Source organism: Vombatus ursinus, unplaced genomic scaffold (genome assembly GCF_900497805.2).
Source record: "Vombatus ursinus unplaced genomic scaffold, bare-nosed wombat genome assembly UNPS02014821.1, whole genome shotgun sequence".
NCBI lineage: Eukaryota > Metazoa > Chordata > Mammalia > Diprotodontia > Vombatidae > Vombatus > Vombatus ursinus.
The window spans coordinates 41,534,115-41,548,394 of NW_020954599.1; the positions used below are offsets into that span (position 1 = coordinate 41,534,115).

At 36.4% G+C, this 14,280-nt stretch overlaps 1 protein-coding gene across 1 annotated transcript in view; it reads right to left on the reverse strand.

Moving 5' to 3' along the window:
• Positions 1–1,401: 1,401 nt before the first annotated feature.
• The window catches only part of SPCS3 (signal peptidase complex subunit 3), a 13,248-nt gene continuing 369 nt past the window's right edge, over positions 1,402–14,280 (reverse strand). The window contains exons 2-5 of the mRNA XM_027837455.1: positions 12,643–12,716; positions 9,347–9,423; positions 5,712–5,827; positions 1,402–4,712 (exon numbers count right to left, since the gene is read on the reverse strand). Coding sequence (XP_027693256.1) covers positions 4,580–4,712; positions 5,712–5,827; positions 9,347–9,423; positions 12,643–12,716 — 400 coding nt within the window. The 3' untranslated portion in view covers positions 1,402–4,579. The remainder of the gene's footprint in view (positions 4,713–5,711; positions 5,828–9,346; positions 9,424–12,642; positions 12,717–14,280) is intronic.

The window sequence follows — 14,280 nt, forward strand, 5'->3', positions numbered from 1 at the left end:
TACAAAGTACTTTCATCCCAAGGACAAGGTGAGGTAGGCAGTAATGCTGTGTGTCTATCCCAAAGGAAAGTGGTTTCTTTCTCCCAACTGGGAAGAACTCATTAGCCATTTCACAGTCCATTGTAGTGCCTGCTTAGGACCTAATAAGTAATTCTTCCCTAGAAGGCAGAGGATTATGGGAGCTGGTTAGAAGAATGGAAGGAAATGCCTGAGTAAAAAGGAAGATTTGACATGTTTTTTAGATACGTCTGAGGTGAAGAAAAGGGGACTGTATGTCCTCTAAGATGTATCAGCCAAATGAATAGTTGAATAAACAGTTAATACCACAAATTAAATACAGTCAACATGTGACCTCAGAGTAGCTGAGTTCAATCCCAACTCTCGACACCTATTGGTTGTGTGACACTAGGAAAACCCTTAACGTCTTAAAGCCCTGGGAAGTTCTGTAAAACCTTAAAATATAAAGGTGCTGATCTATATTAATAAAATCAGCTCCTCACCTGGAGCTCCCTATAAAAATGAAATCACATGTAAATTTTTTCTTTTAAATCAGAAATATGCACTCTGAAAATAATCACTTCTATCCTGGCAAAATTATGAAAATCAGCTTTAGAAAGTCAGTGGAGTTGTGACAGAAATGGAAACTAAAACGGATAAAAGAATCAGCTGACCAACTGAAGATATCTTTTTCCAGTTTGCTCTACATATATAAGCTAAGGGCAGATAGAGAGAATCTATATGAAGACTATATATGTTTATATACATACACATACTATGGTTTATAACGTCAAGTGTTTTATCTTAGGAGTAATCCCAATTACACATTAACTCACATGGCCTTACCCCACAAGACTTCCCGACTAGTAGGCAGTAGAGGATTGGAGGCACAAAGGATAGGGGAACTGTAGCTGTAGTAGTCAATGTAACAACCATCTATGTCCAGCCAGCCCCCAACTCAGCTAGGGCTTAATGCAGGGTATCTGAGATTTGGGAAGTGGAGTCAGATGGACAACTCTGTAAATCTGCAGGAGGGGATACTTCTATTATCAAGCCCTATGGATTTGGCATAGCAGGCATACAAGGGATTATTTCCTTAACTATCTATTTTAGACATGATTCAGTTGTGATTTTAGTTATCTTACCTTTAACAATAAATAACACTATTTCACTTAAGAAATTACGTCTATACTTGGTGTCTCATTTATTTTTACGTCAACAGTTTCACACAAAAAGCAAGACTCCCAAAGTTCTTTAAGATGCATCATTTACTTATAAACCAAATTTATTTTATTAATAAAAATGCTGAATACTTATTGCAATTAAGAAAATCCTCATTAATTATGCCTTTAGTATTTCCATTATTTGTTTTCTTCATGAAATCTTTATCTATTAAGTAAACAATTGCCCAAACTGCATTAAAAATATGCAACTTTTTTTTTTTTTAAACAGTTGTCTCTAAGCCATTGGCAGTCACAACAAAAATTGCTTCATGTTATCATGTAAACAGTCTCTGCTAAAGCAAGGAAAGCATTGGAAATGTATGGGCATAAGTCTGGTTACTACCAACATTACCAAAGTTCACAGCTTATGGCTTTTCACAACACCAAGAATTTCACTTCATTTCAAACTAACACACAGTAACAACCTGGTTAACTAGCACCCACACCAGGGACTGGAACCCTCAAGCAAACTGCATCATATGTTACCCAGAAGTTCCAGGCAGAAAGCTATACAGCTTCCACCTGTGACTCAAGGTTTGCATCTATATGTACCTGACTGCAATCTTCTGGTTGAGCCACTTTAATTACTGTGATAATTCTAATTCTCTAGGGCCACAAACCAAAGGAACCTAATTCAGACCTGTCTGCAGAACAGATAGATCCAAAGCATGTATAGTAAAATGTTTGTTATTGGAGGATGCAATTTAGAGTTTGATGAAATTTTGTTTAACTATTTTCTCCCAAGAACTTCTAAAGTATTCTAGTATTTTAACCCAGTGCCGCCAGTACAGAAACTGCAATTTTGACCAAAAGGAAACATGGATTTAACTTTTAACCTACTGTTAACTAAAACCGAGGCAATCTTAAGCCTTAGGTTTTTACAGACTTTTTAACCAGGATTACTATACTAAGTGCCTTCCAATTGCCCACAATTTTTTCAGGACTTTTTGATTCAAACTTTATTTTTCAAAGCTTTTTCTCATGCACTTCTGATACATTTATGGACTTTGTGTGCACTTCTACTTATAAGTCAGTGGCAAGTTTATGTTGATTTTATTATGAAACTTCTTCCAAAGATAATTCTGTCACTAAAGTTGATCTGGCAGCTAAGCACTGATTAACCAATAGAATTGTGCACCCTCAGAAACGTTCCTGGGGTACAGGCCCCTTATTCAGAAACTGGAATATCCTTGCCCTAAGCAAATTCACTGCACAATTAGACTACTAATCAGTTAACCAAACTGCTCCATGATCAGACTATCCACGTTAAATGAGGTGTTACTATTCTTTGTTTCTAATTACACATCAAGTAAACAATTAAAGAGCATCAGACAAATCTTAGTTTTCATCTCCATCAAACTCATCCAATGTGAATAGAGGTCTTGTAATCGATTATGCCATCTTTAACTTTAGCTATTATCCAGTAGCTCAGATAAGGTATTGGCTAAACAGTAGGTTTGTCATACACCACTGCTTTCCTTCTAAGACCAAGCCATGCCCTTATCCTTCAAGCTCAATTATAGTAGTTTCAGTGTCTGCTAGGTTCCAAATTTCCAAGTTGGTATTAGTCCACATTAGCTAAAGGGATTTAAATTTGCAAGGTCTGGAGAATCCAAGAGAAAATTACTTTGTACTGGATAAGGGAAAGCTGGATCAAAGTAGGTTATCCTTCCTAATATTAGTGTTCCTCTTCAACCCATGGGCTAAGTTTTAAGCAGTATCCCTTGTGCTAAAAGGAACCTCCCAACTGAAACATTTACCTTATTTCCTTTCCCTTGAAGCTTAGAGAAGTGAAATTCAATCCTGATGAAATCAATAAGTCCAAGACTAGAATTTATAAACAGGTTACAATATTAATTATAATAGCAACTCACTTATTAAATTTGCGTTTATAAAAAATGGTAAAGTTATGAAAAAAGATCAAATATAATTTTTGTTAGGTAATCTTAATTCTTAACAAAGATTAGTCACTTAATTGTTCCCAATTATGCAATCACCATGTTAAACGTGCTCTTGAAGGTAAGTTTATCTCTGGTTTCCTATTTGCCACTTTTAAGGCCAATTTATAAAAAAGTTTAATGCCAACTACAAATTTGTTACCTGCTATCTCTCTATTTGATATGCACTAAATGAGGGTGAGTATGTATGCCAAGTATGGCCAATTGCAGTCTGTTTATAATTGAGCATGCAAATGAATTAGTTTATACCTGTGAGGTCCCTTCTAGCTCTTAATTTCCACATTACAAAAATGTTTAAGATGCCATTAAATAAATGCCATGGATGGGTTCTCAGGATAACATCTACTCCTTCCCTCTCAACAGATGACCTAACATTTACAAAGCAGAGCAGAAGGCATCCAGAGTAACAAACACGATGACCAGATATGGCTCTGTAGACTGGCCTGTAAGCTGTGGCAAGCTGGTACTATTTTCATACCATTAGTATCAAAGTGTAGACTGGTGGAAGCTTTTAAATAATCCCCCTTCAATGACACTAGGCATGCTCACCAGGATAGACTTTTTATAAAGGGGGGCAAACCATGCTGAAATCTTCAACTCTCAGTGACAATGCTAAGAAGTTATATAAAGATATCACAGGAAGGAAAGTTAAAAAAAAAAAAGCACTTAAAAGACACACATTTGGTTCACTTAAGAGGCTTTAAAAAGTTTTGTTACAGACTGGTTTACAGCATATAGAGGTATTTAGCCTTTAAGTGGAGAAAATTGCTAGTTACCTGTATGTAAAAAAAGAAATATGGGCATTCCTAAGTGACACTGAGTCACTTTTAGCTATTTTGTAAACCAGACTTCTAATATATAACGATATATGACAGTATTTTGCCAGTTATCAGACATACTCAGAAAAGATACAAGAGGATGTCTACATTTGAATCACATCAAATGCTTATTTGCATGAATGGAAGGCATATAATACAGAGTTCTTATGACTCTACAGGCACCTGGAAGTTTTAACTACCCTTCATGCTCTTCACTTTATATTCCATAAGAATAATGGAAATGCAGAGAATACTTCAAATAGATATTTTAAAAATCAAGACTATTTGAGGGTTTTTCAACTTTTATTAATAAGAAAGGTAATACTTCATTCAGGTGGCCAATTTAAAAAAAAAAAATTGTCACCCATTTACCTTTCCTTTCAGTTCTGTTTTCAATGTTGGCTCTTGTAAAAAAACAAAAACCAAAATAAACCTAATTTTTTGTAAAAGTTACAACCAAAAGCAAGTATCTCTTGCTTTCAGGACAAAAGAGGAGAGGGAGTAGGAAAAGGGAAAAGGATGGGGCAAATGAGATAAAATTCATTAAGTATAAAAATATGTTGCTCAAATTCAGAATAATAATTTAATAACTCTTTGTTATTTCATATGTATCTGGGAATGGAATAGAGACATGTCCTGATCCTGTCACAAGAGGTAGAATTCCAGCATTTGGTACAACATTCCAAGAGAGGGTTAAAGTAACATTCCTGTTTCCCCTGTAAAAAGACAGATGATAATCAGTGATCAGCAGAAACATTTGCAGTTTCATGACTAAAAATACTGAGATCTAAATCATTTTGTTTGTACACAGCTAGCTACTACTAGTAATATCTTCTTTGCCACTAAGCAGAATTCTTTTTCTACTTCATTTCAAATATAATATCAAGAGGCAATAAAGTCAGCAGCAATTTGCAGGTAATCACTGATGACCTATACCTTAAAACAAACTCATTAGCAGCCCCAATCAAAGCTTAAATAAGTGGCAGTATCTTAAGGTGGAAAGACTACTACTATGAGTCAAAAAATCTAGTCCCAGCTGTATAGTCTTGGGCAAGTTACTGAACCTCATTGACCCACAGTGCCTTACTGTCACAAAAGGTGGTTGACTTGAGGTAAGTACCCTTCCAGATTTAACATTCTATTGACTGTGCAAAGAAAGCTCGTGAGCTCCTAACAATTTCCCAAGTTTTCAATCATAGGTTCTACTATTGTCATGAGTTGACTCTGTAATTCAAGTAAGCTCCCGCACTTTCTACACCTTAAAAGCAGAAGCCACACCTCCAGGAAAAATACGGAGAGAACAGACTCCTTGTTTCCACTGCTACTACTCAGAATATGATCAAAAGGTAGGATCAAAGATGGAGAGTTTCTAGGGACCTCAGAACCCATCTAGCCCAACCCCTCATTTTAAAGATAAAGCAACTGAGGTCCCAGAGAAGCTCAGACTTGCCCAAGGTTACATGAACAGTTAGTACAGTCAGCAGCAGAGCCAGTGTTTGAATCTGAAACCTCTGACTCCAAATAAAGAATGTCCCCTATACTACAGCCCCTCTAACCGAAAAAAGTTATCTTCCTACAGTCTATAAGTTAAAATCTGCAAGAACATTATTTCCTCTCACTGTCTTCCTCCTTTTCCATACTGTAATACTTTTTCTTTCTCTCTCTTCTTTCACAAAAAACATGGTTAAACACTTAAAAAGGCATGAGTTGCTCACTTGAGACCATTTCCATCGTCAAAGAAAAAATATTTTGATTTCATATCTTTCAGCAGCAGCTTCGGATTATCGCCTCTCAGAATGATCTTGTCCCAAAGGACAACCTGGTTCAGAGCCTACATTGAAATGAGAATTAATTAGACAACTCTTCTAACATAACATCTGGTCAGTGCATATTAAAAGTAGCATTGATCCAAAGGAGACAGATTAGTAAACATGCAGTTTGACTTATTAATCAGCCTGACTTAAAGAAATCTCCACAATGTTAATATTAAAACATGAAAAACAAGTAAAAATGTGAAGACGACCCTTTGGGCCATAAGGATGAACTCTTGCAGGGAAATCCTAGCTCTTTCAAAAAGAATTTGTCAGTGACATAGCACTAAACTGCTACGTGGTTCTAATAAGGTGCCCGCCCAAGCACAACCTAGGAAGCTCCAGAGAGGCAGAGCAGTTCCCCAACTGAAGTATCTGTTACCATCTAATATTCTCTAACTTTCCTAGGCTCATGCTCTAGGTGCCTGGCTCCACTGGGAGTGACTATGGATAACTGAGGGTGCCCTGTCCCCCTCCCAACACTGTTAGAGGGTCCCAAATAGTGTCCTGAGGATTTATGGCTGTCTGCCAACTTCAGTCATCCCTCCTTGACAAGATGTTCCAGCATCATACAGGAGATGCTGGATTATCAGGGATGACCTGAAAAAAAAAATCAGTTTCCCAACAAAAAAAAAAAATCAGTTTCATACAAAAACATTTTAAAATAAAAACAATATAGTTACCATGTACTTCTCTCATGAACTCTATCAAGGTCAGTTCTCTGTTGCTTTGTACATGAACAACATCGCAATTTCCAAAATACAGATGAAAAGGGACTATGCAATAGTAGTCTTAATTCCTACCACACAACAGACTACTTTGTTTTTATCAAAGGAAAAATGAGCCCCCAGTGTTAAAGAAATGAAACAAAGGAAAAAAGTTTCAATGACATTTGCTTTACTCTGGAAATACAGGACTTTTCACTATTCTCTTCCATTCCTTAGCTTTGTCCTCGCCAGTTACTAAGTGTGTGGCAACTCTACCAACCACAACAAAAAAAAAATCCAAAAACTTATATTCTTTTCTAGAGTGCCGTACCATGACTACAAAACTTCTCTAGAAACAAACATTTGCAATAAAGGAATCTGAATCAGAGTACGGATCTGCCACTTAATAAATGAGACACTGTGGCAAAGTAACTTCAACCCTTTGGGTCTCAGTTTCCTCAACTGTAAAATGACAAGACTAGAACTAAATGCCTTGTTCTTCTAGCTCTAAGTCTCAGTGAACTTAATAGAAAAGTCCAGGAATGGGGCAACTAGATGGCACAGTGGACAGAGCACTGGCCCTGGATTCAGGAAGACCTGAGTTCAAATCTAGCCTCAGACACTTGACACTTACTAGCTGTGTGACCTTGGGCAAGTCACTTCACCCCACTGCCTCACCAAAAAACCAAAACAAAATAAAAAGTCCAAATTACAAAATCTAACCTTACTATCATCATGCCCAAAGCAATAGTCTTGACCTGATACCAAACCAAACTGAAACTCATTAGTTACCCTGTCATAGTTACCTATGTCATTAGAGTAAACTTGAATATTTCTCAAAAATTATTCATTTGTTCCTGCCATTCCAGCTACAAAGAAATTACTACACAGGAAGAAAATCCAGGTGAATTACTGAGCTTCCTAAATGTTCAATTATTATGCTGGTGTTCACTCTTTTGCTCTCATATCTAGTTTATGAATTGTTTTGTTTCAAATTTATGTTTTATGGGATCAGGTTAAAGCAACCAACCAAACTGAAATGTGAAGACAGTCACACGATATGCCAAAATGGTAACGGCTGCTCAACATTAGCCACTGTAAAAGAATAGTTCATATGACATATAATAATCAAGACCATCTTTACCACTCTTCCTCAAGGTACAGCACCAAAATCAAGTTTTATATTATGGTAAACCAGACACAAAAGAAATATATTTACACTTTAATTCTACTTTCTAAATAATTTTTAAAAGAACCATTACTTTTATTAAGCTCTACATAAACCACGCTGTGATCAGAACTCTTATGGTGGCTTTTCTAATTGGTTCCATGAAAATACAGTATCAAGTGAACAACATGCTAGGTGGGTGTCAGTTTCACTGAAATGATGTCAAAACTGAGCAGTAAGCCAATGAATATTACTAGCAAGGTTCTGCATTTTCATGGTAGAGGCCGATTATAAGGTCTATTTTTTTTTTAATGAGTTCTTTGTGATGTTATTGCACAATGAGTCTTGGTCTGGACAATATTATAAAGCATGAACTTACTCCCTGGCATGTTTGTTAAATTAAGCATAGTTTTAAGTATATGAATAATAATAGCTAATATTTATATAGAACTTTATGGTTATCAAAGTGCTTTACAAACATGATTTTACTTGATCATTCAAGAACGCTGTAGGTTATACTCATTTTACAGATGAGAAAACTGATGGGAGAGCAAATGACATGGCAGAGGGTCACACAGCTAGTGTTTGAGGCAAGGTTAGTACTAAGATTTTCCAGACTTTAGGACTCTATCCATGGTGCCACCTACCAGTCCATGTATATACCAGGCAATGTGGGCCACTTTATTTGGCCTAATGGTTACATTTCTAGGAGAACTAATGTAATCAATAGATATTTCAAGTAAAATGATTTTAATACCACTAATTTTAACACAACTACAAATGTACATCAACAATTATTAAAAGCTTATTGATAGAAAGCAATGTATAAAATAAAATACTAACATAAAAAAGCAAGAAGACTAAGGCACGATCCAAGCGCAGTTATGACTTTGTGATTTACTATCTATGCTATCTCAGTTACCCCTAGCCTTCCCTCAAGGTAATTAAAGGTGGTACTTGCCTCACTATATATTACTTTTTTAGACATCCAAATTATGGTATTTTTGTTTATCAAATGGAAAATTCTGATAATGTTCATTTATTCTAAATATTCAACTTAAAGAGAATACTCCAAGGCCTCCAAATCACATAAACATGGAAAATCATGAACACAGTATTTGAGACCTTTAAAATATCAACCACTAACTTTTATAAAAAGCTGATATGTAATCAAATATCTGAAATAAAATTTTCAGCTAGGTATTTCTACTCCTTTGAGAACTCAGTCTCTAATGCATTTCAAATAAGCAAAGGTAACATAGGTCCATGGTCCCCCAGCTCCCCTCCAAATCTACCTGAAAAATGAGTGGTCTATCCTAAACAGTCTTGTACCTACCTCACAGAGTCATGAGAATCAAATTAGGTAATATGTGTAAAGAAAGGGTTTTACAAATCTTAAACCTAGAGACCACTTACTAGACCCACAGTCCCAAATGAGTGGCAGAGAAGGGAACTGGAAAGACAGCCTAGCATCGCTATGTCATGTTCTCATAGCTGTATCTCTGAGTTTGTTACCCATATGGTACAAATAACTTTTTAATTTTTATAGGGCTACAAGTCATACAACTCTTCTCCTACAAAAGAAGTAAAAGGATTCAATGTTAATTTTAAGTAGTTTGTAAAGCTAATACACACTTCTAAATATATATGATATAGGTACTTACGTTATTTTTTGTTGAATACTCTGCTGATAAATATAGAAACAACTGCTTTACATTCCAATCAAATATATTCTCTAGATGTGAAAAAATTAAGGAACAAAAACATATAAAACAGCATACAGCTTTGTCAGTTATCAATTATTCAGAGCAGATTTCTAAGAGTAAGAGTAGATTTCTGACATAAGAATGGCCTCCTTCAGTCACACAATATGCTAGTTCATTTCTCCCTTCTGTTAATAGGTGTATCAAAAGATCATAGGATCATAGATTTAAAGCTGAAAGGGACAGGAAAGATTGTCAAAGTCCAACCCTTCTTTTTATAGACAAGAAATTGAGGTCCTGAGATTAAATAACTTACTCCAGATCACTTAGGTAGTAGGTAGCAAAATGGACTGGAACCTATGCACTGGAACCCAAATCTGGTACTCTTTCCACTGTAACATATTGCCTCTTGGCACCCAAAGTAATTTCTTTTGTCTGAAAATTTTTTTTTAGCTAGACTGCTAAATCTGGTGCAAAAGGAGAGGAAAAAACCTGACAAATGCCAGAGATTTTTTGGATTTTTAGATTAATCAATGCCCTCCTCCACTCAACCACCACAAAAAGGAGAAGGCAGCACAGAATCATAGAATTCTTAGGCAACACAGAGATCATCTAAGTTATTATTACAAAGGAGAAAACTGAGATCCATAGGTTGAAATTACTTGCCTGAAATCACATCCCAAATTGATGCTATCTGGTTGAAACTTGACAGCAAAAGTAAACTTTACTTTCATGGATAAATAAATTACAATCTGTTTACCAGTTTTATGGAAATATTAGTACCTACCTCACAGAGTTATTGTGAAAATCAAATGAGGCAACAGGTGTAATGGGCTTTACAAATCTTAAAGCAATAAATAAATATTTACATTTACAGTTACATTTAAGATGAGAGGCAGCATCATATGGGGAAAAAGAGTCAGACTCTGAAACAGGAAAATCGGGGTTCAAATCCTGCCTCTGATATACACTGCTTGTGTGATCCTGGGGCAAATTAATTGCCCAGTGCTCAGAAACACTCTAAAACTATGTTGGAGAGTAGATGTGTACATATGTTGGTAAAGGCAGTCTCATCACTGGTATAACTGCTTATACCAATAAAGTTGCAAGCCCAGTTCAAAAAGAAAAAAATGAAAAGGTCCTACTACACTATGTGTATTGTGGATCCTATTCTTTTTCTAAACCAATCACTGTATAATAATTCTACTATAACATTTTAAACTGAGCAAAATATTTCAAATACATTTCAAATATTTCCAGCACTTAGCCCAGTGCCTGGCATATAAGTAAGCACTTAATAAATATTAATTGACTGACTAAAATAACCAGATCAAATGTGTCTTGAACTATGTGTTATTTTCAATAGATTATAGTTATTTTCAACTAGATCTTCAACTAGCTTCTTTTTTATATCCATACCCTGGGATACTCTGGTAAAACAAAAGATCTTGGATGACCTAATTAATGCCCTGCCCCCCCCAAAATAAAAATTTCACAAGAATGGAAAGACCAGTGTTTCTACCAAAATCAAATAATTTTGTATCTATTATATTTATATGCAAATGATACAGGCCTTTTACAAAACAGACACTTCTACAGGTTGTAATATGTAGACTTTGTTTTAGTAAGCTTACAAATACACACATCACCAGCCACCGATTAGACAAAAATATCTGAATGAACCAAGGGATAAAAATATGTAAATGAACTAGATGGGGCAATCTACTTTTAATATCAAAACTCTCAGTCTAGCCCAAATCCCTTCTCAGCAGTGTTGGGTTAAAGATGACCATGGAGACCTGAAAGCAGGTTACAGAAAATACTCAGTGTAACAAATGAACTTTTTTCCCCCTCTTAAATGTGAGTCCTACTTTCACAGTAGCTGCCTATAGACCAAAGTTGCAGTCTATTGATCAATCTAGACTACTGGTAAGATACTAGATCTGGGGCAAAAGAGAAGATCTTCTGTTTAAGTCCACTTACAGAAAGGGTTCTTAACCTTTCCTGTGTCATGGAGTCCCTTTGGCAGTCTGGTGAAGCCCATGAATCCCTTTATACAAAAGAAAATAACTAATTAAAATGAATTGTAGGGGCAGCTAGGTGGCAAAGTGGATAGAGCACCGGCCCTGAAGTCAGGAGGACCTGAGTTCAAATCCAGCCTCAGACCAAACACTTAACACTTACTAGCTGTGTGACCCTGGGCAAGTCACTTAACCCCGAATGCCTCACAAAAAAAAAAAAAAAAAAAAGAATTGTAAAGGAAACCAATTATACTATAATACAATTATTTAGAAAGAAAAAAAAACCTTTTTTTTAAATTTACAGACCTCAGTTTAAAAATACCTGATGTAAAAAAAATATATATGATTGATCCAAACTCTCAGACCCATTTTTAGTTTGGGGGATTCAGGTGGTGGAAGGGGACTGTCTCAATAAAACAGATGAGACCAAACCTAAAAGTGACTGAGACACTACCAAACAAAGACTGGACCAATAAATGGGGGGGGGGGGGGGGAACCTGTTTCATTTGTCAGGAAGGTATGGCTGGCAGAAACCAGAAAACTGGAGAACACAGATAAGCTGTTAAATCCAATCACAAAATGACTTCTGCAATTTTAAATAATTCTGTGATTTTACAACCACATACTCCATAAAAGGATAGTAACTGTCAACTGAGACAGTTAACTGACCAATCATTTAGATACTGAACTGACACTACAAACATGTAACCTAATGTTACATAAGCAAACTGCTTATGTTACTGCTAGATAACACTGCTACTGTAACAGCACTGATAGCTTCTGGGTGAAAGGATATAAAATGCACTTTCTACATAGCTTGTGTATTAGTAATTCTCCTCACCCCAATTTTGTTCTAAATGAAAGTTTTACGGTTTCAAAATCTCATTTTTGATCGATTAGATTTATATAATGTGTCTTCTGAACAATTCCAGGCATTATCACATTTTTTTCTTGAATTGTTTAAAAAAAAAACTAACCTACTGATGTAGAGAGAAAGTTATAATAAATATTTTACTAATGAAGAAACTAGTGTACAGAGATTAAAGTATTTTTTTTTAAAACAACACACAAGTTGGAGGCAAATTCCCAATTATAATCCAGGTCCTCTGAAGCTCTTATCAGAGGTTTGTTTTGTTTTTTACTAGAATTTTTTTTAATATTGCAATGCAGCTTAAAACAAATTTGAAATCACTGAAATTGATGTATACTTTTAAAAAATATTTTCATAAAGGATATCAGCAGTTACATCAAATGTAATGAATCCCAGATCACTCCGTTCTCTAGGTCCTGTGAAGTCTTCTACATTTTTTCTGAAAATAAACGTAAATTTTATAATCCTTCAACCACAGTAAGTTACACAATTTCTATGTCTAAAATTGCTTAAGAGAAGAGTTGGATATCCTTGTCATACACACACACACACACACACATATATAAATGCAACACAAAGCAGCTTATTCCAAACATGTGTGAGGGTGTCTACTGACCAGTTTTATGCTATATATCAACTTAATAGACATATCAACTTAAAGTTAGGGGTACATGGACAAATAAAAATACACTAAAAATCTAATAAAAAGATAGGTATTAATTAAGCTCAACTGAAAGAAAAGGAAAAAAGATAAACCGTACAAAGTAAACACCAAGGTAGGTCATCAGCTATCTTTATATGCCTTAAGAGTTCCTGAAAAAAAATTTGAGAAAGACTTGGAAATTAGACAATTTCATAAATGAGTAGAATGTGCTTTCATTGAAGAAGACGTAGAAAATAAAAGTAAATTAACCAATGGCTAAGGACATCAGAGCAAACCAAACCAATGGGGACACGGGAGAGGTGGAAGAATAAGGGTCGTTTAGAGGAGCCGTCAGAGTTGAACATCTGACAGGAAAGGTCCAAAGTTAATGCTGAGAGCAACAGGAAATCAGTCTTGACTATGTAGAAAAGAGATGAAAGAGAAAAGAATGTTATGTTTGTCAAAGGAGAAATAATCATAGAGCAGAGGACTGCTTTAAAAAGAAAGCTGTTTTCTAAGACAACAGACAACTGCAGCAATAACTTGCCAGTTTTCCATTTCGTAGTGAACATTTCAAAATTTGCTCAAAATCTCCATCCTAAAATCTTAGCACAAGCTTAAATAAAACTAGGGAGAAAAAAGGATCAACCCTTCCCACAAAATACACGGCTGATTTCCAAAAACCTCAGCAGGTGCGCATCTGGGATACGAACAAGTAAAATTTTAAAAGAAAATATTAAAAGGGACGGAAAGAGTTTTAAACTATGGTTATTACAAAAACAAGCCCAATTCAAACATATTTAAGAGTCGGAAAGATAGCTGGGAAAGATACCAAGGTCTAAGTGAAAAAAAATCATAATACCAAGGCTTTAAGGGATCCCAAAGCGCTTTGCCTACATTGGGGGGGAAGTTCCTGGGCAGAACACAGGAATGAAATCACCGATACACGAAATCAGAAATAAACCCAGGGAGGAGTGCAAACAGGAACCACACTCTGGCGGGCACACTGCAGATGCGCCAGGAGCGGTAGGAAGGGGCAGGCGCCTGGGAAGAGCCGGAGTCGGCTGGTGTGGGGCTCCCTCATTGGCCCGCGCGGGGGTGGAAGGAAGTGAAGGAGCAGAAAGCAGGGCTGCAGTGGCTGACCTGAATTAGGGGAGCACAAGGAGCGTGCCCAGAACTTGACCCGGGCTCGGCGAGGGCGTGAGAGGTGTGGGGGAGGAAGGAGGAGGCCGGCCCCGGGTAGCGGGGGGAAGCAAGCAGTGCAGCGCAGCCCAGCCCGGAGCAGGGCAGGAGAGGCTCCCCCCGCCCTCCGACACACACACACACACACACACACACACACACACACACACACACACAC